This window comes from Salvelinus namaycush, unplaced genomic scaffold (genome assembly GCF_016432855.1).
Source record: "Salvelinus namaycush isolate Seneca unplaced genomic scaffold, SaNama_1.0 Scaffold22, whole genome shotgun sequence".
NCBI lineage: Eukaryota > Metazoa > Chordata > Actinopteri > Salmoniformes > Salmonidae > Salvelinus > Salvelinus namaycush.
The window spans coordinates 36,514-59,110 of NW_024059008.1; the positions used below are offsets into that span (position 1 = coordinate 36,514).

General features: G+C 43.0%; 1 protein-coding gene across 1 annotated transcript in view; it reads right to left on the reverse strand.

The window, feature by feature from the left end:
• The window catches only part of LOC120038413, a 53,367-nt gene that overhangs the window by 7,782 nt on the left and 22,988 nt on the right, over positions 1-22,597 (reverse strand). Inside the window, exons 2-3 of the mRNA XM_038984179.1 lie at positions 7,439-8,095; positions 4,574-5,233 (exon numbers count right to left, since the gene is read on the reverse strand). Of these exons, the coding sequence (XP_038840107.1) occupies positions 4,574-5,233; positions 7,439-8,088 (1,310 nt within the window). The 5' untranslated portion in view covers positions 8,089-8,095. The remainder of the gene's footprint in view (positions 1-4,573; positions 5,234-7,438; positions 8,096-22,597) is intronic.

Genomic DNA, 22,597 nt, shown 5'->3' on the forward strand with positions numbered 1-22,597 from the left:
CGTGATCCTGGACAACACCCTGTCGTTCTCAACTAACATCAAGGCGGTGGCCCGTTCCTGTAGGTTCATGCTCTACAACATCCGCAGAGTACGACCCTGCCTCACACAGGAAGCGGCGCAGGTCCTAATCCAGGAACTTGTCATCTCCCGTCTGGATTACTGCAACTCGCTGTTGGCTGGGCTCCCTGCCTGTGCCATTAAACCCCTACAACTCATCCAGAACGCCGCAGCCCGTCTGGTGTTCAACCTTCCCAAGTTCTCTCACGTCACCCCGCTCCTCCGCTCTCTCCACTGGCTTCCAGTTGAAGCTCGCATCCGCTACAAGACCATGGTGCTTGCCTACGGAGCTGTGAGGGGAACGGCACCTCAGTACCTTCAGGCTCTGATCAGGCCCTACACCCAAACAAGGGCACTGCGTTCATCCACCTCTGGCCTGCTCGCCTCCCTACCACTGAGGAAGTACAGTTCCCGCTCAGCCCAGTCAAAACTGTTCGCTGCTCAGGCCCCCCAATGGTGGAACAAACTCCCTCACGACGCCAGGACAGCGGAGGCAATCACCACCTTCCGGAGACACCTGAAACCCCACCTCTTTAAGGAATACCTAGGATAGGATAAAGTAATCCATACTGGTTACAGTATGGTACAATACCTTTCCCAGAAGCCTGGTTACAGTATGGTACAATACCTTTCCCAGAAGCCTGGTTACAGTATGGTACAATACCTTTCCCAGAAGCCTGGTTACAGTATGGTACAATACCTTTCCCAGAAGCCTGGTTACAGTATGGTACAATACCTTTCCCAGAAGCCTGGTTACAGTATGGTACAGTAGCTTTCCCAGAAGCCTGGTTACAGTATGGTACAGTAGCTTTCCCAGAAGCCTGGTTACAGTATGGTACAGTGTCTTTCCCAGAAGCCTGGTTACAGTATGGTACAGTCGTTTTCCCAGAAGCCTGGTTACAGTATGGTACAGTAGCTTTCCCAGAAGCCTGGTTACAGTATGGTACAATACCTTTCCCAGAAGCCTGGTTACAGTATGGTACAATACCTTTCCCAGAAGCCTGGTTACAGTATGGTACAATACCTTTCCCAGAAGCCTGGTTACAGTATGGTAGAGTAGCTTTCCCAGAAGCCTGGTTACAGTATGGTACAGTAGCTTTCCCAGAAGCCTGGTTACAGTATGGTACAATACCTTTCCCAGAAGCCTGGTTACAGTATGGTACAGTAGCTTTCCCAGAAGCCTGGTTACAGTATGGTACAGTAGCTTTCCCAGAAGCCTGGTTACAGTATGGTACAGTGTCTTTCCCAGAAGCCTGGTTACAGTATGGTACAGTCGTTTTCCCAGAAGCCTGGTTACAGTATGGTACAGTAGCTTTCCCAGAAGCCTGGTTACAGTATGGTACAGTAGCTTTCCCAGAAGCCTGGTTACAGTATGATACAGTAGCTTTCCCAGAAGCCTGGTTACAGTATGGTACAGTAGCTTTCCCAGAAGCCTGGTTACAGTATGGTACAGTAGCTTTCCCAGAAGCCTGGTTACAGTATGGTACAGTAGCTTTCCCAGAAGCCTGGTTACAGTATGGTACAGTCGTTTTCCCAGAAGCCTGGTTACAGTATGGTACAGTAGCTTTCCCAGAAGCCTGGTTACAGTATGGTACAGTAGCTTTCCCAGAAGCCTGGTTACAGTATGGTACAGTCGTTTTCCCAGAAGCCTGGTTACAGTATGGTACAGTAGCTTTCCCAGAAGCCCTGGTTACAGTATGGTACAGTAGCTTTCCCAGAAGCCTGGTTACAGTATGGTACAGTAGCTTCCCAGAAGCCTGGTTACAGTATGGTACAATACCTTTCCCAGAAGCCTGGTTACAGTATGGTACAGTAGCTTTCCCAGAAGCCTGGTTACAGTATGGTACAGTAGCTTTCCCAGAAGCCTGGTTACAGTATGGTACAGTGTCTTTCCCAGAAGCCTGGTTACAGTATGGAACAATACCTTTCCCAGAAGCCTGGTTACAGTATGGTACAGTAGCTTTCCCAGAAGCCTGGTTACAGTATGGTACAGTACCTTTCCCAGAAGCCTGGTTACAGTATGGTACAGTCGTTTTCCCAGAAGCCTGGTTACAGTATGGTATAGTAGCTTTCCCAGAAGCCTGGTTACAGTATGGTACAGTAGCTTTCCCAGAAGCCTGGTTACAGTATGGAACAATACCTTTCCCAGAAGCCTGGTTACAGTATGGTACAATACCTTTCCCAGAAGCCTGGTTACAGTATGGTACAATACCTTTCCCAGAAGCCTGGTTACAGTATGGTACAATACCTTTCCCAGAAGCCTGGTTACAGTATGGTACAATACCTTTCCCAGAAGCCTGGTTACAGTATGGTACAGTAGCTTTCCCAGAAGCCTGGTTACAGTATGGTACAGTGTCTTTCCCAGAAGCCTGGTTACAGTATGGAACAATACCTTTCCCAGAAGCCTGGTTACAGTATGGTACAGTAGCTTTCCCAGAAGCCTGGTTACAGTATGGAACAATACCTTTCCCAGAAGCCTGGTTACAGTATGGTACAATACCTTTCCCAGAAGCCTGGTTACAGTATGGTACAATACCTTTCCCAGAAGCCTGGTTACAGTATGGTACAGTAGCTTTCCCAGAAGCCTGGTTACAGTATGGTACAGTAGCTTTCCCAGAAGCCTGGTTACAGTATGGTACAGTGTCTTTCCCAGAAGCCTGGTTACAGTATGGTACAGTCGTTTTCCCAGAAGCCTGGTTACAGTATGGTACAGTAGCTTTCCCAGAAGCCTGGTTACAGTATGGTACAATACCTTTCCCAGAAGCCTGGTTACAGTATGGTACAATACCTTTCCCAGAAGCCTGGTTACAGTATGGTACAGTAGCTTTCCCAGAAGCCTGGTTACAGTATGGTACAATACCTTTCCCAGAAGCCTGGTTACAGTATGGTACAGTAGCTTTCCCAGAAGCCTGGTTACATTATGGTACAGTAGCTTTCCCAGAAGCCTGGTTACAGTATGGTACAGTGTCTTTCCCAGAAGCCTGGTTACAGTATGGTACAGTCGTTTTCCCAGAAGCCTGGTTACAGTATGGTACAGTAGCTTTCCCAGAAGCCTGGTTACAGTATGGTACAGTAGCTTTCCCAGAAGCCTGGTTACAGTATGGTACAGTAGCTTTCCCAGAAGCCTGGTTACAGTATGGTACAGTAGCTTTCCCAGAAGCCTGGTTACAGTATGGTACAGTAGCTTTCCCAGAGGCCTGGTTACAGTATGGTACAGTAGCTTTCCCAGAAGCCTGGTTACAGTATGGTACAGTAGCTTTCCCAGAGGCCTGGTTACAGTATGGTACAGTACCTTTCCCAGAAGCCTGGTTACAGTATGGTACAGTACCTTTCCCAGAAGCCTGGTTACAGTATGGTACAGTCGTTTTCCCAGAAGCCTGGTTACAGTATGGTACAGTAGCTTTCCCAGAAGCCTGGTTACAGTATGGTACAGTAGCTTTCCCAGAAGCCTGGTTACAGTATGGTACAATACCTTTCCCAGAAGCCTGGTTACAGTATGGTACAGTAGCTTTCCCAGAAGCCTGGTTACAGTATGGTACAGTAGCTTTCCCAGAAGCCTGGTTACAGTATGGTACAGTGTCTTTCCCAGAAGCCTGGTTACAGTATGGTACAGTAGCTTTCCCAGAAGCCTGGTTACAGTATGGTACAGTAGCTTTCCCAGAGGCCTGGTTACAGTATGGTACAGTAGCTTTCCCAGAAGCCTGGTTACAGTATGGTACAGTAGCTTTCCCAGAGGCCTGGTTACAGTATGGTACAGTACCTTTCCCAGAAGCCTGGTTACAGTATGGTACAGTACCTTTCCCAGAAGCCTGGTTACAGTATGGTACAGTCGTTTTCCCAGAAGCCTGGTTACAGGATGGTACAGTAGCTTTCCCAGAAGCCTGGTTACAGTATGGTACAGTAGCTTTCCCAGAAGCCTGGTTACAGTATGGTACAATACCTTTCCCAGAAGCCTGGTTACAGTATGGTACAGTAGCTTTCCCAGAATCCTGGTTACAGTATGGTACAGTACCTTTCCCAGAAGCCTGGTTACAGTATGGTACAGTACCTTTCCCAGAAGCCTGGTTACAGTATGGTACAGTACCTTTCCCAGAAGCCTGGTTACAGTATGGTACAGTCGTTTTCCCAGAAGCCTGGTTACAGTATGGTACAGTAGCTTTCCCAGAAGCCTGGTTACAGTATGGTACAGTAGCTTTCCCAGAAGCCTGGTTACAGTATGGTACAGTAGCTTTCCCAGAAGCCTGGTTACAGTATGGTACAGTAGCTTTCCCAGAAGCCTGGTTACAGTATGGTACAGTAGCTTTCCCAGAAGCCTGGTTACAGTATGGTACAGTAGCTTTCCCAGAAGCCTGGTTACAGTATGGTACAGTAGCTTTCCCAGAAGCCTGGTTACAGTATGGTACAGTAGCTTTCCCAGAAGCCTGGTTACAGTATGGTACAGTAGCTTTCCCAGAAGCCTGGTTACAGTATGGTACAGTAGCTTTCCCAGAAGCCTGGTTACAGTATGGTACAATACCTTTCCCAGAAGCCTGGTGCAGCTCTGGGTGGAGCTCCGGGTGGAGCTCTGGATCCACCTTCCATATCAATCCTGGTATCCCCAGACTCCCTGGGGGCGATGCCCTGATACATAATTACATTTTGCTCATGGGTGGAATAGCCCGCCTGTTCCAGGAAGTTACTCAATGTATGGCCACATATGATCATGAGCAACTCCCTGCTGATGCAATATGTGTTGAGTGGGGCGAAGTTCCTCAGGTCCTCGTGCTGGGTCACATAGACCTTATCCACTATCCTGTCTGGACGCATACTGATGATGAGGCGGTCCATGTTGCTGGTATCTATGTGATGAGTGTAGTCCTCACTGACATAATTAGGCATGGATTTAGATGCTGGGGGGTGGAGGTTGCCCACCTCATAGAATGTGTAGCCATCATCAGGAAGCAGCTTCTTGCAGATGTTGTTGTCACACTGAAGTCTGTTCTCGAAGAGACGGAAACCAAAGCCTCCCTCTTTGGGGTCGTAATTTGCAACCATCTGGTTGTCATTTTTGATGACGATGTAATCTTTGGCGAACCAGAAAAGGAGCTTGAGTCCGTGCCTGGGTGAGGGACAACCAAACCTAGAAGTTCTCAGCTCCGCCATATTGTTCAATGTTTGAATCTGAACCATGGTACCACTGGGGGGGGGGGGGGGAGAAAACAGACAGCATTAAACAATACAGTTCATGGTGATACAGTTAAGTTACCTTCCATATACAGTATAAGCCTCTGCTAAGAGGTCTGGACCTTTATGGCACAGGAGTGCACTAACGTGGCTGTTCCCTACATCACTACACTGGCAAAAGTGTTACAGGGTGTTTTATTTTATTTTTATATTTCGAGGTTGGATGTTAGCATGTAGGGAGCACCAATTGGTGTCACCTCGTTAGTCAGTATGTGTTACACCTGTGCTGGCTTGTCCGTCTCGTTAATTGGAAAGTGATGTTTAAGAGCGGCTGGCCCAGGTGATATTTAAGAGCGGCTGGCCCAGGTGATATTTAAGAGCGGCTGGCCCAGTATATATTTAAGAGCGGCTGGCCCAGGTGATATTTAAGAGCGGCTGGCCCAGGTGATATTTAAGAGCGGCTGGCCCATGTGATATTTAAGAGCGGCTGGCCCATGTGATATTTAAGAGCGTCTGGCCCATGTGATATTTAAGAGCGGCTGGCCCAGGTGATATTTAAGAGTGGCTGGCCCAGGTGATATTTAAGAGAGTCTGGCCCAGGTGATATTTAAGAGCGGCTGGCCCATGTGATATTTAAGAGTGGCTGGCCCAGGTGATATTTAAGAGTGCCTGGCCCAGGTGATATTTAAGAGTGCCTGGCCCATGTGATATTTAAGAGCGGCTGGCCCATATGATATTTAAGAGTGCCTGGCCCAGGTGATATTTAAGAGTGCCTGGCCCAGGTGATATTTAAGAGCAGCTGGCCCAGGTTATATTTAAGAGCGGCTGGCCAAGTGTTTCATTTGTCTTGACAGATCTAGAAGGTTAGCACTGTTGGATTCTGGGTTAAATGTGGAACATTGCAATACTAGAGACATGATAGATCAGAAGTAATACTATAGTTTGTGAGGGGGGATAGAGACTGGTTGTTACATCATTAATACTATAGTATCTGAGGGGGGAAAGAGACTGGTTGTTACATCAGTAATACTATAGTATCTGAGGGGGGATAGAGACTGGTTGTTACATCAGTAATACTATAGTATCTGAGGGGGGATAGAGACTGGTTGTTACATCAGTAATACTATAGTATCTGAGGGGGGATAGAGACTGGTTGTTACATCAGTAATACTATAGTATCTGAGGGGGGATAGAGACTGGTTGTTACATCAGTAATACTATAGTATCTGAGGGGGGATAGAGACTGGTTGTTACATCAGTAATACTATAGTATCTGAGGGGGGATAGAGACTGGTTGTTACATCAGTAATACTATAGTATCTGAGGGGGGATAGAGACTGGTTGTTACATCAGTAATACTATAGTATCTGAGGGGTGATAGAGACTGGTTGTTACATCAGTAATACTATAGTATCTGAGGGGGGATAGAGACTGGTTGTCACATCAGTAATACTATAGTATCTGAGGGGGGATAGAGACGGGTTGTTACATCAGTAATACTATAGTTTCTGAGGGGTGATAGAGACTGGTTGTTACATCAGTAATACTATAGTATCTGGGGGGGGGGATAGAGACTGGTTGTTACATCAGTAATACTATAGTATCTGAGGGGGGATAGAGACTGGTTGTTACATCAGTAATACTATAGTATCTGAGGGGTGATAGAGACTGGTTGTTACATCAGTAATACTATAGTATCTGAGGGGGGATAGAGACTGGTTGTTACATCAGTAATACTATAGTATCTGAGGGGGGATAGAGACTGGTTGTTACATCAGTAATACTATAGTATCTGAGGGGGGATAGAGACTGGTTGTTACATCAGTAATACTATAGTATCTGAGGGGGGATAGAGACTGGTTGTTACATCAGTAATACTATAGTATCTGAGGGGGGATAGAGACTGGTTGTTACATCAGTAATACTATAGTATCTGAGGGGGGATAGAGACTGGTTGTTACATCAGTAATACTATAGTATCTGAGGGGTGATAGAGACTGGTTGTTACATCAGTAATACTATAGTATCTGAGGGGGGATAGAGACTGGTTGTTACATCAGTAATACTATAGTATCTGAGGAGTATGGGAAAAAAAAAATCTTATACTTTTACTAAAAAGTTCCCCCCTTCAGGGTCCCCAGGAACAGGACTAAAGGACACTGATCTACAGTATGGTACAGTGTCTTCCCAGAAGCCTGGTTACAGTATGGTACAATACCTTTCCCAGAAGCCTGGTGCAGCTCTGGGTGGAACTCTGGATTCAACTTCCATATTAATCCTGGTATCTACAGACTCCCTGGGGGCGATGCCCTGATACATAATTGATATTGGCTCGTGGGTGGAATAGCATGCCTGTTCCAGGAAGTTACTCAGTGACATGTTTGCGGATGGATGGCCACATATGATCATGAGCAACCCCCTGCTGATGCGATAGGTGTTGAGTGGGGCGAAGTTCCTCAGGTCCTCGTGCTGGGTCACATAGACCTTATCCACTGTCCTGTCTGGACGCATACTGATGATGAGGCGGTCCATGTTGCTGGTATCTATGTGACCAGTGTTGTACTTCCTGACATACTCAGGCATGGAATCAGATGCTATAAGGTGGAGGTTGCCCACCTCATAGAATGTGTAGCCATCATCAGGAAGCAGCCTCTTGCAGACGTCGTTTTCACACTGACGTCTGTTCTGGAAATCATGGAAACCAAAGTCTCCCTCTTCGGGGTCGTAATTTGCAACCATCTGGTTGTCATCGTCGAAGACAATGTAATCATTGGCGAACCAGAAAAGGAGCTTGAGTCCGTGCCTGGGTGAGGGACGACCAAACCTAGAAGCTCTCAGCTCCGCCATATTGTTCAATGTTCGAACCATGGTACCCCTGGGGGAGGGAGAGAGAGAGGGAGAGAGAGAGAGAGAGAGAGTGCAAGGAAACAGACAGCATTAAACAATACAGTTCATGGTGATACAGTTAAGTTACCTTCCATATACAGTATAAGCCTCTGCTAAGAGGTCTGGACCTTTATGGCACAGGAGTGCACTAACGTGGCTGTTCCCTACATCACCACACTGGCAAAAGTGTTACAGGCTGTTTAATTTAATTTTATATTTCGAGTTTGGATGTTAGCATGTAGGGCGCACCAATTGGTGTCACCTCGTTAGTCAGTATGTGTTACACCTGTGCTGGCTTGTTCGTCTCGTTAATTAGAAGGTGCTTCACCTGTGCTGGCCCAAGTGATATTTAGAGTGGCTGGCCCAGGTGATTTTAAGAGTGGACTCTTAAATATCACCTGGGCCAGCCACTCTTAAATATCACCTGGGCCAGCCGCTCTTAAATATCACCTGGGCCAGCCACTCTTAAATATAACCTGGGCCAGCCACTCTTAAATAGCACCTGGTGTCACGTTCCTGACCTGTTTTCCTTGTTTTTGTATGTGTTTAGTTGGTCAGGGCGTGAGTTGGGGTGGGCATTCTATGTTATGTGTTTCTATGTTTAGGTTAATTGCCTATTGGCCTGATATGGTTCTCAATCAGGGACAGGTGTTTTACGTTTCCTCTGATTGAGAACCATATTAAGGTAGGTTGTTCACACTGTTTGTTTGTGGGTGATTGTTGCTGTGTCTGTGTCTGTGCACCACACGGTACTGTCTCGTTCGTTCACGTCGTTTATTTGTTTTGTATTTTGTCAGTGTTCTGTTTTGGTTGGATCTTCATTAAATTTCATTATGTATTCAGCACCCGCTGCGCATTGGTCCGCTCAATCACCTATAGACGATCGTTACACCTGGGCCATCCAGTCTTAAATATCACCTGGGCCATCCAGTCTTAAATATCACCTGGGCCAGCCACTCTTAAATATCACCTGGGCCAGCCACTCTTAAATATAACCTGGGCCAGCCACTCTTAAATAGCACCTGGGCCAGCCATTCTTAAATATCACCTGGGCCAGCCACTCTTAAATATAACCTGGGCCAGCCACTCTTAAATATAACCTGGGCCAGCCACTCTGAAATATAACCTGAGCCAGCCACTCTGAAATATAACCTGGGCCAGCCACTCTGAAATATAACCTGGGCCAGCCACTCTGAAATATAACCTGGGCCAGCCACTCTTAAATATAACCTGGGCCAGCCACTCTTAAATATCACCTGGGCCAGCCGCTCTAAATATCACCTGGGCCAGCCGCTCTTAAATAGCACCTGGGCCAGCACAGGTGGTTGAACATCGGTAATACTATAGTATCTGAGGGGGGATAGAGACTGGTTGTTACATCAGTAATACTATAGTATCTGAGGGGGGATAGAGACTGGTTGTTACATCAGTAATACTATAGTATCTGAGGGGGGATAGAGACTGGTTGTTAAATCAGTATTACTATAGTATCTGAGTGGGGATAGAGACTGGTTGTTACATCAGTAATACTATAGTATCTGAGGGGTGATAGAGACTGGTTGTTACATCAGTAATACTATAGTATCTGAGGGGGGATAGAGACTGGTTGTTACATCAGTAATACTATAGTATCTGAGGGGGGATAGAGACTGGTTGTTACATCAGTAATACTATAGTATCTGAGGGGTGATAGAGACTGGTTGTTACATCAGTAATACTATAGTATCTGAGGGGGGATAGAGACTGGTTGTTACATCAGTAATACTATAGTATCTGAGGGGGGATAGAGACTGGTTGTTACATCAGTAATACTATAGTATCTGAGGGGGGATAGAGACTGGTTGTTACATCAGTAATACTATAGTATCTGAGGGGGGATAGAGACTGGTTGTTACATCAGTAATACTATAGTATCTGAGGGGGGATAGAGACTGGTTGTTACATCAGTAATACTATAGTATCTGAGGGGTGATAGAGACTGGTTGTTACATCAGTAATACTATAGTATCTGAGGGGGGAAAGAGACTGGTTGTTACATCAGTAATACTATAGTATCTGAGGGGTGATAGAGACTGGTTGTTACATCAGTAATACTATAGTATCTGAGGGGTGATAGAGACTGGTTGTTACATCAGTAATACTATAGTATCTGAGGGGTGATAGAGACTGGTTGTTACATCAGTAATACTATAGTATCTGAGGGGGGATAGAGACTGGTTGTTACATCAGTAATACTATAGTATCTGAGGGGGGATAGAGACTGGTTGTTACATCAGTAATACTATAGTATCTGAGGGGTGATAGAGACTGGTTGTTACATCAGTAATACTATAGTATCTGAGGGGGGAAAGAGACTGGTTGTTACATCAGTAATACTATAGTATCTGAGGGGGGATAGAGACTGGTTGTTACATCAGTAATACTATAGTATCTGAGGGGGGATAGAGACTGGTTGTTACATCAGTAATACTATAGTATCTGAGGGGTGATAGAGACTGGTTGTTACATCAGTAATACTATAGTATCTGAGGGGGGAAAGAGACTGGTTGTTACATCAGTAATACTATAGTATCTGAGGGGTGATAGAGACTGGTTGTTACATCAGTAATACTATAGTATCTGAGGGGGGATAGAGACTGGTTGTTACATCAGTAATACTATAGTATCTGAGGGGTGATAGAGACTGGTTGTTACATCAGTAATACTATAGTATCTGAGGGGGGATAGAGACTGGTTGTTACATCAGTAATACTATAGTATCTGAGGGGGGATAGAGACTGGTTGTTACATCAGTAATACTATAGTATCTGAGGGGTGATAGAGACTGGTTGTTACATCAGTAATACTATAGTATCTGAGGGGGGAAAGAGACTGGTTGTTACATCAGTAATACTATAGTATCTGAGGGGTGATAGAGACTGGTTGTTACATCAGTAATACTATAGTATCTGAGGGGGGATAGAGACTGGTTGTTACATCAGTAATACTATAGTATCTGAGGGGTGATAGAGACTGGTTGTTACATCAGTAATACTATAGTATCTGAGGGGGGATAGAGACTGGTTGTTACATCAGTAATACTATAGTATCTGAGGGGGGATAGAGACTGGTTGTTACATCAGTAATACTATAGTATCTGAGGGGTGATAGAGACTGGTTGTTACATCAGTAATACTATAGTATCTGAGGGGGGAAAGAGACTGGTTGTTACATCAGTAATACTATAGTATCTGAGGGGTGATAGAGACTGGTTGTTACATCAGTAATACTATAGTATCTGAGGGGGGATAGAGACTGGTTGTCCAATTTGTAAGTCGCTCTGGATAAGAGCGTCTGCTAAATGACTTAAATGTAAATGTAAATGTTGTTACATCAGTAATACTATAGTATCTGAGGGGGGATAGAGACTGGTTGTTACATCAGTAATACTATAGTATCTGAGGGGTGATAGAGACTGGTTGTTACATCAGTAATACTATAGTATCTGAGGGGGGATAGAGACTGGTTGTTACATCAGTAATACTATAGTATATGAGGGGGGATAGAGACTGGTTGTTACATCAGTAATACTATAGTATCTGAGGGGTGATAGAGACTGGTTGTTACATCAGTAATACTATAGTATCTGAGGGGGGATAGAGACTGGTTGTTACATCAGTAATACTATAGTATCTGAGGGGGGATAGAGACTGGTTGTTACATCAGTAATACTATAGTATCTGAGGGGGGATAGAGACTGGTTGTTACATCAGTAATACTATAGTATCTGAGGGGGGATAGAGACTGGTTGTTACATCAGTAATACTATAGTATCTGAGGGGGGATAGAGACTGGTTGTTACATCAGTAATACTATAGCTAAAGCAGCTGTATTGACCATTTGGGAAGAATTAAACCTGGTTAAGATTTCCTTGTCCGTTGAGTCAATTAGAACTGAACCTTTAGTTGTCTTGATAGATGTGGAGGGGTACCTACTCTAGTTGTCTTGATAGATGTGGAGGGTTAACTAATTTAGTTGTTTTGGTAGATGTGGAGGGTTAACTCCTCTAGTTGTCTTGGTAGATGTGGAGGGTTAACACCTTTAGTTGTCTTGATAGATGTGGAGGGTTAACTCCTCTAGTTGTCTTGATAGATGTGGAGGGTTAACTCCTTTAGTTGTCTTGATATATGTGGAGGGTTAACTCCTCTAGTTGTCTTGGTAGATGTGGAGGGTTAACTCCTCTAGTTGTCTTGATAGATGTGGAGGGTTAACTCCTTTAGTTGTCTTGGTAGATGTGGAGGGTTAACTCCTTTAGTTGTCTTGATAGACGTGGAGGGTTAACTCCTTTAGTTGTCTTGGTAGATGTGGAGGGTTATCTCCTGCAGTTGTCTTGATAGTTGTGGAGGGTTAATTCCTCTAGTTGTCTTGATAGATGTGGAGGGTTAACTCCTTTAGTTGTCTTGATAGATGTGGAGGGTTAACTCCTTTAGTTGTCTTGGTAGATGTGGAGGGTTAACTCCTCTAGTTGTCTTGATAGATGTGGAGGGTTAACACCTGCAGTTGTCTTGATAGATGTGGAGGGTTAACTCCTCTAGTTGTCTTGAGAGATGTGGAGGGTTAACACCTTTAGTTGTCTTGAGAGATGTGGAGGGTTAACTCCTTTAGTTGTCTTGATAGATGTGGAGGGTTAACTCCTCTAGTTGTCTTGATAGATGTGGACGGTTAACTCCTTTAGTTGTCTTGATAGATGTGGAGGGTTAACACCTGCAGTTGTCTTGAGAGATGTGGAGGGTTAACTCCTTTAGTTGTGGTTAACTTCATGTCTTTAATTTTGGTGTGTGTTTTCATTTAGTTTGCCTGTTCTTGTTGAATTTAGTGGGTCTCATGGTGGGTGTCTTTTAGGCTCCAGTTGTTGTTGCTAGTCAACTTTCAGTGGACACCATGAGTGTCTCTCAGAACCCCTCCTAAAACCCCAGAGGTGTCGTTTTGGTTGCTGTCAGTGACTCTTAGTTCCCACCTTCTGTTTCAGTGACATATTTGGTTTTCTTGCTGTGGAACGTGACAATAAGACATCAAATAGAAAGGAGGACCAAGGCACTCTTCATATCATTATTTAAAATGCCTTAATTTGTATAGCATGTTCAATAGAAACAAAGTTTTAAAAAGCCGACTAAATCAAATCCCTGACGGAGGCCATTGTCCCTGACGAAGGCCATACTCCCTGACGGAGGCCATACTCCCTGACGGAGGCCATACTCCCTGACGGAGGCCATACTCCCTGACGAAGGCCATACTCCCTGACGGAGGTCATACTCCCTGACGAAGACAATACTCCCTGACGAAGGCCATACTCCCTGACGAAGGCCATACTCCCTGACGGAGGCCATACTCCCTGACGGAGGCCATACTCCCTGACGAAGGCCATACTCCCTGACGAAGGCCATACTCCCTGACGAAGGCCATACTCCCTGACGAAGGCCATACTCCCTGACGAAGGCCATACTCCCTGACGAAGGCCATACTCCCTGACGAAGGCCATGCAGCCGAAACACGTCGGATTTTTAAAACTTTGTTTCTATTGAACAGGCCATACAAATCAGGCATTTTAATTAATGATATGAAGAGTGCCTTGGTCCTCCTTTCTATTTTATGACCAATTCCCCACTTTTACCAAAGAGCACCTTTTGTCTACCAAAATGTACTATTGTGTACCTTAGTAGCGCTTCCCTTCCTCCTCTTTCTACTAGTGACAGTAGGACAGTTGTTATCGTTGGCCTAAAACAACTGTGGTAACCTAGTAACGTGAGCCCTCTTGACGATTATCATGAAACGTCATCAACATGAACAGCCCAGCAGGTTTGAGCACATTTTCACTTACAGTGGGGCAAAAAAGTATTTAGTCAGCCACCAATTGTGCAAGTTCTCCCACTTAAAAAGATGAGAGAGGCCTGTAATTTTCATCATAGGTACACTTCAACTATGACAGACACAATGAGAAAAAAAAATCCAGAAAATCACATTGTAGAATTTTTTATGAATTTATTTGCAAATTATGGTGGAAAATAAGTATTTGGTCAATAACAAAAGTTTATCTCAATACTTTGTTATATACCCTTTGTTGGCAATGACAGAGGTCAAACGTTTTCTATAAGTCTTCACAAGGTTTTCACACACTGTTGCTGGTATTTTGGCCCATTCCTCCATACAGATCTCCTCTAGAGCAGTGATGTTTTGGGGCTGTTGCTGGGCAACACGGACTTTCAACTCCCTCCAAAGATGTTCTATGGGGTTGAGATCTGGAGACTGGCTAGGCCACTCCAGGACCTTGAAATGCTTCTTACGAAGCCACTCCTTCGTTGCCCGGGCGGTGTGTTTGGGATCATTGTCATGCTGAAAGACCCAGCCACGTTTTATCTTCAATGCCCTTGCTGATGGAAGGGGGTTTTCACTCAAAATCTCACGATACATGGCCCCATTCATTCTTTCCTTTACACGGATCAGTCGTCCTGGTCCCTTTGCAGAAAAACAGCCCCAAAGCATGATGTTTCCACCCCATGGTTCACAATAGGTATGGTGTTCTTTGGATGCAACTAAAGCATTCTTTGTCCTCCAAACACGACGAGTTGAGTTTTTACCAAAAAGTTATATTTTGGTTTCATCTGACCATATGACATTCTCCCAATCTTCTTCTGGATCATGTAAATGCTCTCTAGCAAACTTCAGACGGGCCTGGACATGTACTGGTTTAAGCAGGGGGACACGTCTGGCACTGCAGGATTTGAGTCCCTGGCGGCGTAGTGTGTTACTGATGGTAGGCTTTGTTACTTTGGTCCCAGCTCTCTGCAGGTCATTCACTAGGTCCCCCCGTGTGGTTCTGGGATTTTTGCTCACCGTTCTTGTAATCATTTTGACCCCACGGGGTGAGATCTTGCGTGGAGCCCCAGATCGAGGGAGATTATCAGTGGTCTTGTATGTCTTCCATTTCCTAATAATTGCTCCCACAGTTGATTTCTTCAAACCAAACTGCTTACCTATTGCAGATTCAGTCTTCCCAGCCTGGTGCAGGTCTACAATTTTGTTTCTGGTGTCCTTTGACAGCTCTTTGGTCTTGGCCATAGTGGAGTTTGGAGTGTGACTGTTTGAGGTTGTGGACAGGTGTCTTTTATACTGATAACAAGTTCAAACAAGTGCCATTAATACAGGTAACGAGTGGAGGACAGAGGAGCCTCTTAAAGAAGAAGTTACAGGTCTGTGAGAGCCAGAAATCTTGTTTGTTTGTAGGTGACCAAATACTTATTTTCCACCATAATTTGCAAATTAATTAATTAAAAATCCTACAATGTGATTTTCTGGATTTTTTTTCTCATTTTGTCTGTCATAGTTGAAGTGTACCTATGATGAAAATTACAGGCCTCTCTCATCTTTTTAAGTGGGAGAACTTGCACAATTGGTGGCTGACTAAATACTTTTTTCCCCCACTGTAGAAGAGTTTGGCAGCACATCCATCAAGAGACAATACACTGTAAATGAGTTCCAAATGCCACCCTATTCCCTATATAGTGCCCTTCTTTTGAACAGGGCCCAATAGGGAATAGGGTGTCATTTGGGACCACGCCTGGATGAGTCAAGTGTTAGTTTGAAATGTAATCTCCTGAAGGATCCAGGAACATGAAACTTAATGGAAAAAAATATTTAACTACATGACGATAAATGCAAGGTTTAAATAGTTACAAAACAGTATACCTGTTAAGGTTAAAAGTGAACGTCATAAACAGAAGGGGAAATCTGTCACCTTTACCGTACCATGTTTTAATGCAGAAAAAAAAGGGTTGATACTGTATATATTTTCAACCACAATCTGTCAGGTTTCAGGTAATGACAATTTATTAAATATTAATACATTTTGATAGTACTGCTTTATTATTCTGGAAAAACTTAATGTAAAAAAAAGGATATAAATATTCACTGAGTGTATAAAACATTAGGAAGACCTGTTCTTTACATGACATAGACTGACCAGGTGAATCCAGGTGAAAGATATGATCCCTTATTGATGTCACTTGTTAAATCCACTTCAATCAGTGTAGATGATGAAGGGGAGGAGACAGGTTAAAGAAGGATTTTTAGGCCTTGAGACAATTGAAACATGGATTGTGTATGTGTTGCCATTCAGAGGGTGAATGGGGAAGATAAAACATTTATGTGCCTCTGAACGGGGTATAGTAGTTTGGAACACCTTTGACACCTTGTAGAGTCCATGCCCTGATGAATTGAGCTGTTCTGAGGACAAACGGGGGTGCAACTAAATATTAGGAAGGTGTTCCTAATGGTTTGTACACTCAGTGTATAAATATATATAATTGATTACAACTGTCGTTGTATCTGATCATAAACAACTCAAGACTGGAGAGCAGACCTCGATGAACTCAGATAAGATCAGACTTAGATGAACTCAAACTAGATCAGACCTAGATGAACTCAAACTAGATCAGACCTAGATGAACTCAGATAAGATCAGACTTAGATGAACTCAAACTAGATCAGACCTAGATGAACTCAAACTAGATCAGACCTAGATGAACTCAGATAAGATCAGACTTAGATGAACTCAAACTAGATCAGACCTAGATGATCTCAAACTAGATCAGACCTAGATGAACTCAAACTAGATCAGACCTAGATGAACTCAGATAAGATCAGACTTAGATGAACTCAAACGAGATCAGACCTAGATGAACTCAAACTAGATCAGACCTAGATGATCTCAGATAAGATCAGACTTAGATTAACTCAAACTAGATCAGACCTAGATGATCTCAAACTAGAGCAGACCTAGATGAACTCAAACTAGATCAGACCTAGATGAACTCAGATTAGAGCAGACCTAGATGAATTTAGATTAGAGCAGACCTAGATGAACTCAGATTATAGCAGACCTCGATGAACTCAGATTAGAGCAGACCTAGATGAACTTAGATTAAAGCAGACCTAGATGAACTCAGATTAGAGCAGACCTAGATGAACTTAGATTAGATCAAATAAAGTATAAATTTGTTAATTGTGAGCTAGATTCGGGCATATTCCTTCCTAGAGAGCAAATTTACGAAAAATACATCACAAACCAGACCTAACTTGTTTAGTAAGGACAGACTAGATCTAACATGTCTAGTTAGGACAGACAAGATCTAACTTGTTTAGTAAGGACAGACTAGATCTAACTTGTTTAGTAAGGACAGACAAGATCTAACTTGTTTAGTAAGGACAGACTAGACATAACTTGTTTAGTAAGGACAGACTAGACATAACTTGTTTAGTAAGGACAGACTAGATCTAACTTGTTTAGTAAGAACAGACTAGACCTAACTTGTTTAGTAAGGACAGACTAGATCTAACTTGTTTAGTAAGGACAGACTAGACCTAACTTGTTTAGTAAGGACAGACTAGACCTAACTTGTTTAGTAAGGACAGACTAGATCTAACTTGTTTAGTAAGGGCAGACTAGACCTAACTTGTTTAGTAAGGACAGACTAGATCTAACTTGTTTAGTAAGGACAGACTAGACCTAACTTGTTTAGTAAGGACAGACTAGATCTAACTTGTTTAGTAAGGACAGACAAGATCTAACCTGTTTAGTAAGGACAGACTAGATCTAACTTGTTTAGTAAGGACAGACTAGATCTAACTTGTTTAGTAAGGACAGACTAGACCTAACTTGTTTAGTAAGGACAGACAAGATCTAACTTGTTTGGTAAGGACAGACTAGATCTAACTTGTTTAGTAAGGACAGACTAGATCACAAAAAAGCACATCATAAAATGGTTTTACTGTACCTGTTGTTTTACAATAAATGTAATCTCTATTTTCCTGGTGCTCGGTGTCCCTGTAGATCCGTGTGAGAAGATGATTTGATGATCTGCAAGCTTTGCTGTCTGTCTGTCTGTCTCCGAGTTGGAGTTATGATCTAGGATCAGTTGTAATCCTTATAATCATAATGAAAGAGATTCCATGGACGGGGGACCTGATCCTAGACCAGCTGTTATCTGAGACTCAGATGTTTGAGCTACAGCCAAGGGCTCAACCCTTTTCTCCTTTTAGGGACCCATGAGCGATGGTTTCTCCTCTTTGGGGGACTAATTATATTCAAACTAGCACTGCAGAACTGACTGCAATAGTGTCAGTCAGTAACAACCCGTCATTCAGGTTCTGTTATAAACCCTTCTTTTTTTTACTTGCCTGTTTTGCATGTTATTTTTGCATGCTAGTTTATTTCCTCCTTTAGCACCTGTTAGAGGTGTTAAAGGAGTTACTAGACTGGTCACCAATCAGACCTGTTAGAGGTGGTAAAGGAGTTACTAGACTGGTCACCAATCAGACCTGTTAGGAGTTACTAGACTGGTAACCAATCAGACCTGTTAGAGGTGGTAGAGGAGTTACTAGACTGGTCACCAATCAGACACAACAATAAACTAAACCAGAGACTTAAACAAAGATCAAAATATATGATCATCTCAAAATGCAGACAGGTTGTGTGAACTGGGTCCAACTCCAAACGATGTACTGTACATGGTTGTGACACCTAAAAAGATTGTGTACAGATTAGTACAAAAAGAGGTATTGAATAACCAAAGAGTTTATTGAATTCCTTCATTGTGTACAGTTGAAGTCGGAAGTTTACATTCACTTCGGTTGGAGTCATTAAAACTCGTTTTTCAACCACTCCACAAATTTCTTGTTAACAAACTATAGTTTTGGCAAGTCGGTTAGGACATCTACTTTGTGGTTGACACAAGTCATTTTCACAACAATTGTTTACAGACAGATTATCTTCTTCTTAATAGGGGGCGCTATTTTCACTTTGGGAAAAAATCGTGCCCAAATTAAACGGCCTCGTACTCTGTTCTAGATCATACAATATGCATATTATTATTACTATTGGATAGAAAACACTCTGAAGTTTCTAAAACTGTTTGAATTATATCTGTGAGTAAAACAGAACTCATTTGGCAGCAAACTTCCAAACAGGAAGTGAAAATTCTGAAAATGGGGCTCTGTCAGGGCCTGCCTATTCAACTGGCTTATATTTATGGATCTGTATGCACTTCATATGTTCAGATCTAACTTGTTTAGTAAGGACAGACTAGATCTAACTTGTTTAGTAAGGACAGACTAGATCTAACTTGTTTAGTAAGGACAGACTAGACCTAACTTGTTTAGTAAGGACAGACAAGATCTAACTTGTTTGGTAAGGACAGACTAGATCTAACTTGTTTAGTAAGGACAGACTAGATCACAAAAAAGCACATCATAAAATGGTTTTACTGTACCTGTTGTTTTACAATAAATGTAATCTCTATTTTCCTGGTGCTCGGTGTCCCTGTAGATCCGTGTGAGAAGTTGATTTGATGATCTGCAAGCTTTGCTGTCTGTCTGTCTGTCTCCGAGTTGGAGTTATGATCTAGGATCAGTTGTAATCCTTATAATCATAATGAAAGAGATTCCATGGACGGGGGACCTGATCCTAGACCAGCTGTTATCTGAGACTCAGATGTTTGAGCTACAGCCAAGGGCTCAACCCTTTTCTCCTTTTAGGGACCCATGAGCGATGGTTTCTCCTCTTTGGGGGACTAATTATATTCAAACTAGCACTGCAGAACTGACTGCAATAGTGTCAGTCAGTAACAACCCGTCATTCAGGTTCTGTTATAAACCCTTCTTTTTTTTACTTGCCTGTTTTGCATGTTATTTTTGCATGCTAGTTTATTTCCTCCTTTAGCACCTGTTAGAGGTGTTAAAGGAGTTACTAGACTGGTCACCAATCAGACCTGTTAGAGGTGGTAAAGGAGTTACTAGACTGGTCACCAATCAGACCTGTTAGAGGTGGTAAAGGAGTTACTAGACTGGTCACCAATCAGACCTGTTAGAGGTGTTAAAGGAGTTACTAGACTGGTCACCAATCAGACCTGTTAGAGGTGGTAAAGGAGTTACTAGACTGGTCACCAATCAGACCTGTTAGAGGTGGTAAAGGAGTTACTAGACTGGTCACCAATCAGACCTGTTAGAGGTGTTAAAGGAGTTACTAGACTGGTCACCAATCAGACCTGTTAGAGGTGTTAAAGGAGTTACTAGACTGGTCACCAATCAGACCTGTTAGAGGTGTTAAAGGAGTTACTAGACTGGTCACCAATCAGACCTGTTAGAGGTGTTAAAGGAGTTACTAGACTGGTCACCAATCAGACCTGTTAGAGGTGCTAAAGGAGTTACTAGACTGGTCACCAATCAGACCTGTTAGAGGTGTTAAAGGAGTTACTAGACTGGTCACCAATCAGACCTGTTAGAGGTGTTAAAGGAGTTACTAGACTGGTCACCAATCAGACCTGTTAGAGGTGTTAAAGGAGTTACTAGACTGGTCACCAATCAGACCTGTTAGAGGTGGTAAAGGAGTTACTAGACTGGTCACCAATCAGACCTGTTAGAGGTGGTAAAGGAGTTACTAGACTGGTCACCAATCAGACCTGTTAGAGGTGTTAAAGGAGTTACTAGACTGGTCACCAATCAGACCTGTTAGAGGTGTTAAAGGAGTTACTAGACTGGTCACCAATCAGACCTGTTAGAGGTGTTAAAGGAGTTACTAGACTGGTCACCAATCAGACCTGTTAGAGGTGCTAAAGGAGTTACTAGACTGGTCACCAATCAGACCTGTTAGAGGTGTTAAAGGAGTTACTAGACTGGTCACCAATCAGACCTGTTAGAGGTGTTAAAGGAGTTACTAGACTGGTCACCAATCAGACCTGTTAGAGGTGTTAAAGGAGTTACTAGACTGGTCACCAATCAGACCTGTTAGAGGTGCTAAAGGAGTTACTAGACTGGTAACCAATCAGACCTGTTAGAGGTGGTAGAGGAGTTACTAGACTGGTCACCAATCAGACACAACAATAAACTAAACCAGAGACTTAAACAAAGATCAAAATATATGATCATCTCAAAATGCAGACAGGTTGTGTGAACTGGGTCCAACTCCAAACGATGTACTGTACATGGTTGTGACACCTAAAAAGATTGTGTACAGATTAGTACAAAAAGAGGTATTGAATAACCAAAGAGTTTATTGAATTCCTTCATTGTGTACAGTTGAAGTCGGAAGTTTACATTCACTTCGGTTGGAGTCATTAAAACTCGTTTTTCAACCACTCCACAAATTTCTTGTTAACAAACTATAGTTTTGGCAAGTCGGTTAGGACATCTACTTTGTGGTTGACACAAGTCATTTTCACAACAATTGTTTACAGACAGATTATCTTCTTCTTAATAGGGGGCGCTATTTTCACTTTGGGAAAAAATCGTGCCCAAATTAAACGGCCTCGTACTCTGTTCTAGATCATACAATATGCATATTATTATTACTATTGGATAGAAAACACTCTGAAGTTTCTAAAACTGTTTGAATTATATCTGTGAGTAAAACAGAACTCATTTGGCAGCAAACTTCCAAACAGGAAGTGAAAATTCTGAAAATGGGGCTCTGTCAGGGCCTGCCTATTCAACTGGCTTATATTTATGGATCTGTATGCACTTCATATGTTCAGATCTAACTTGTTTAGTAAGGACAGACAAGATCTAACCTGTTTAGTAAGGACAGACTAGATCTAACTTGTTTAGTAAGGACAGACTAGATCTAACTTGTTTAGTAAGGACAGACTAGACCTAACTTGTTTAGTAAGGACAGACAAGATCTAACTTGTTTGGTAAGGACAGACTAGATCTAACTTGTTTAGTAAGGACAGACTAGATCACAAAAAAGCACATCATAAAATGGTTTTACTGTACCTGTTGTTTTACAATAAATGTAATCTCTATTTTCCTGGTGCTCGGTGTCCCTGTAGATCCGTGTGAGAAGTTGATTTGATGATCTGCAAGCTTTGCTGTCTGTCTGTCTGTCTCCGAGTTGGAGTTATGATCTAGGATCAGTTGTAATCCTTATAATCATAATGAAAGAGATTCCATGGACGGGGGACCTGATCCTAGACCAGCTGTTATCTGAGACTCAGATGTTTGAGCTACAGCCAAGGGCTCAACCCTTTTCTCCTTTTAGGGACCCATGAGCGATGGTTTCTCCTCTTTGGGGGACTAATTATATTCAAACTAGCACTGCAGAACTGACTGCAATAGTGTCAGTCAGTAACAACCCGTCATTCAGGTTCTGTTATAAACCCTTCTTTTTTTTACTTGCCTGTTTTGCATGTTATTTTTGCATGCTAGTTTATTTCCTCCTTTAGCACCTGTTAGAGGTGTTAAAGGAGTTACTAGACTGGTCACCAATCAGACCTGTTAGAGGTGGTAAAGGAGTTACTAGACTGGTCACCAATCAGACCTGTTAGAGGTGGTAAAGGAGTTACTAGACTGGTCACCAATCAGACCTGTTAGAGGTGTTAAAGGAGTTACTAGACTGGTCACCAATCAGACCTGTTAGAGGTGTTAAAGGAGTTACTAGACTGGTCACCAATCAGACCTGTTA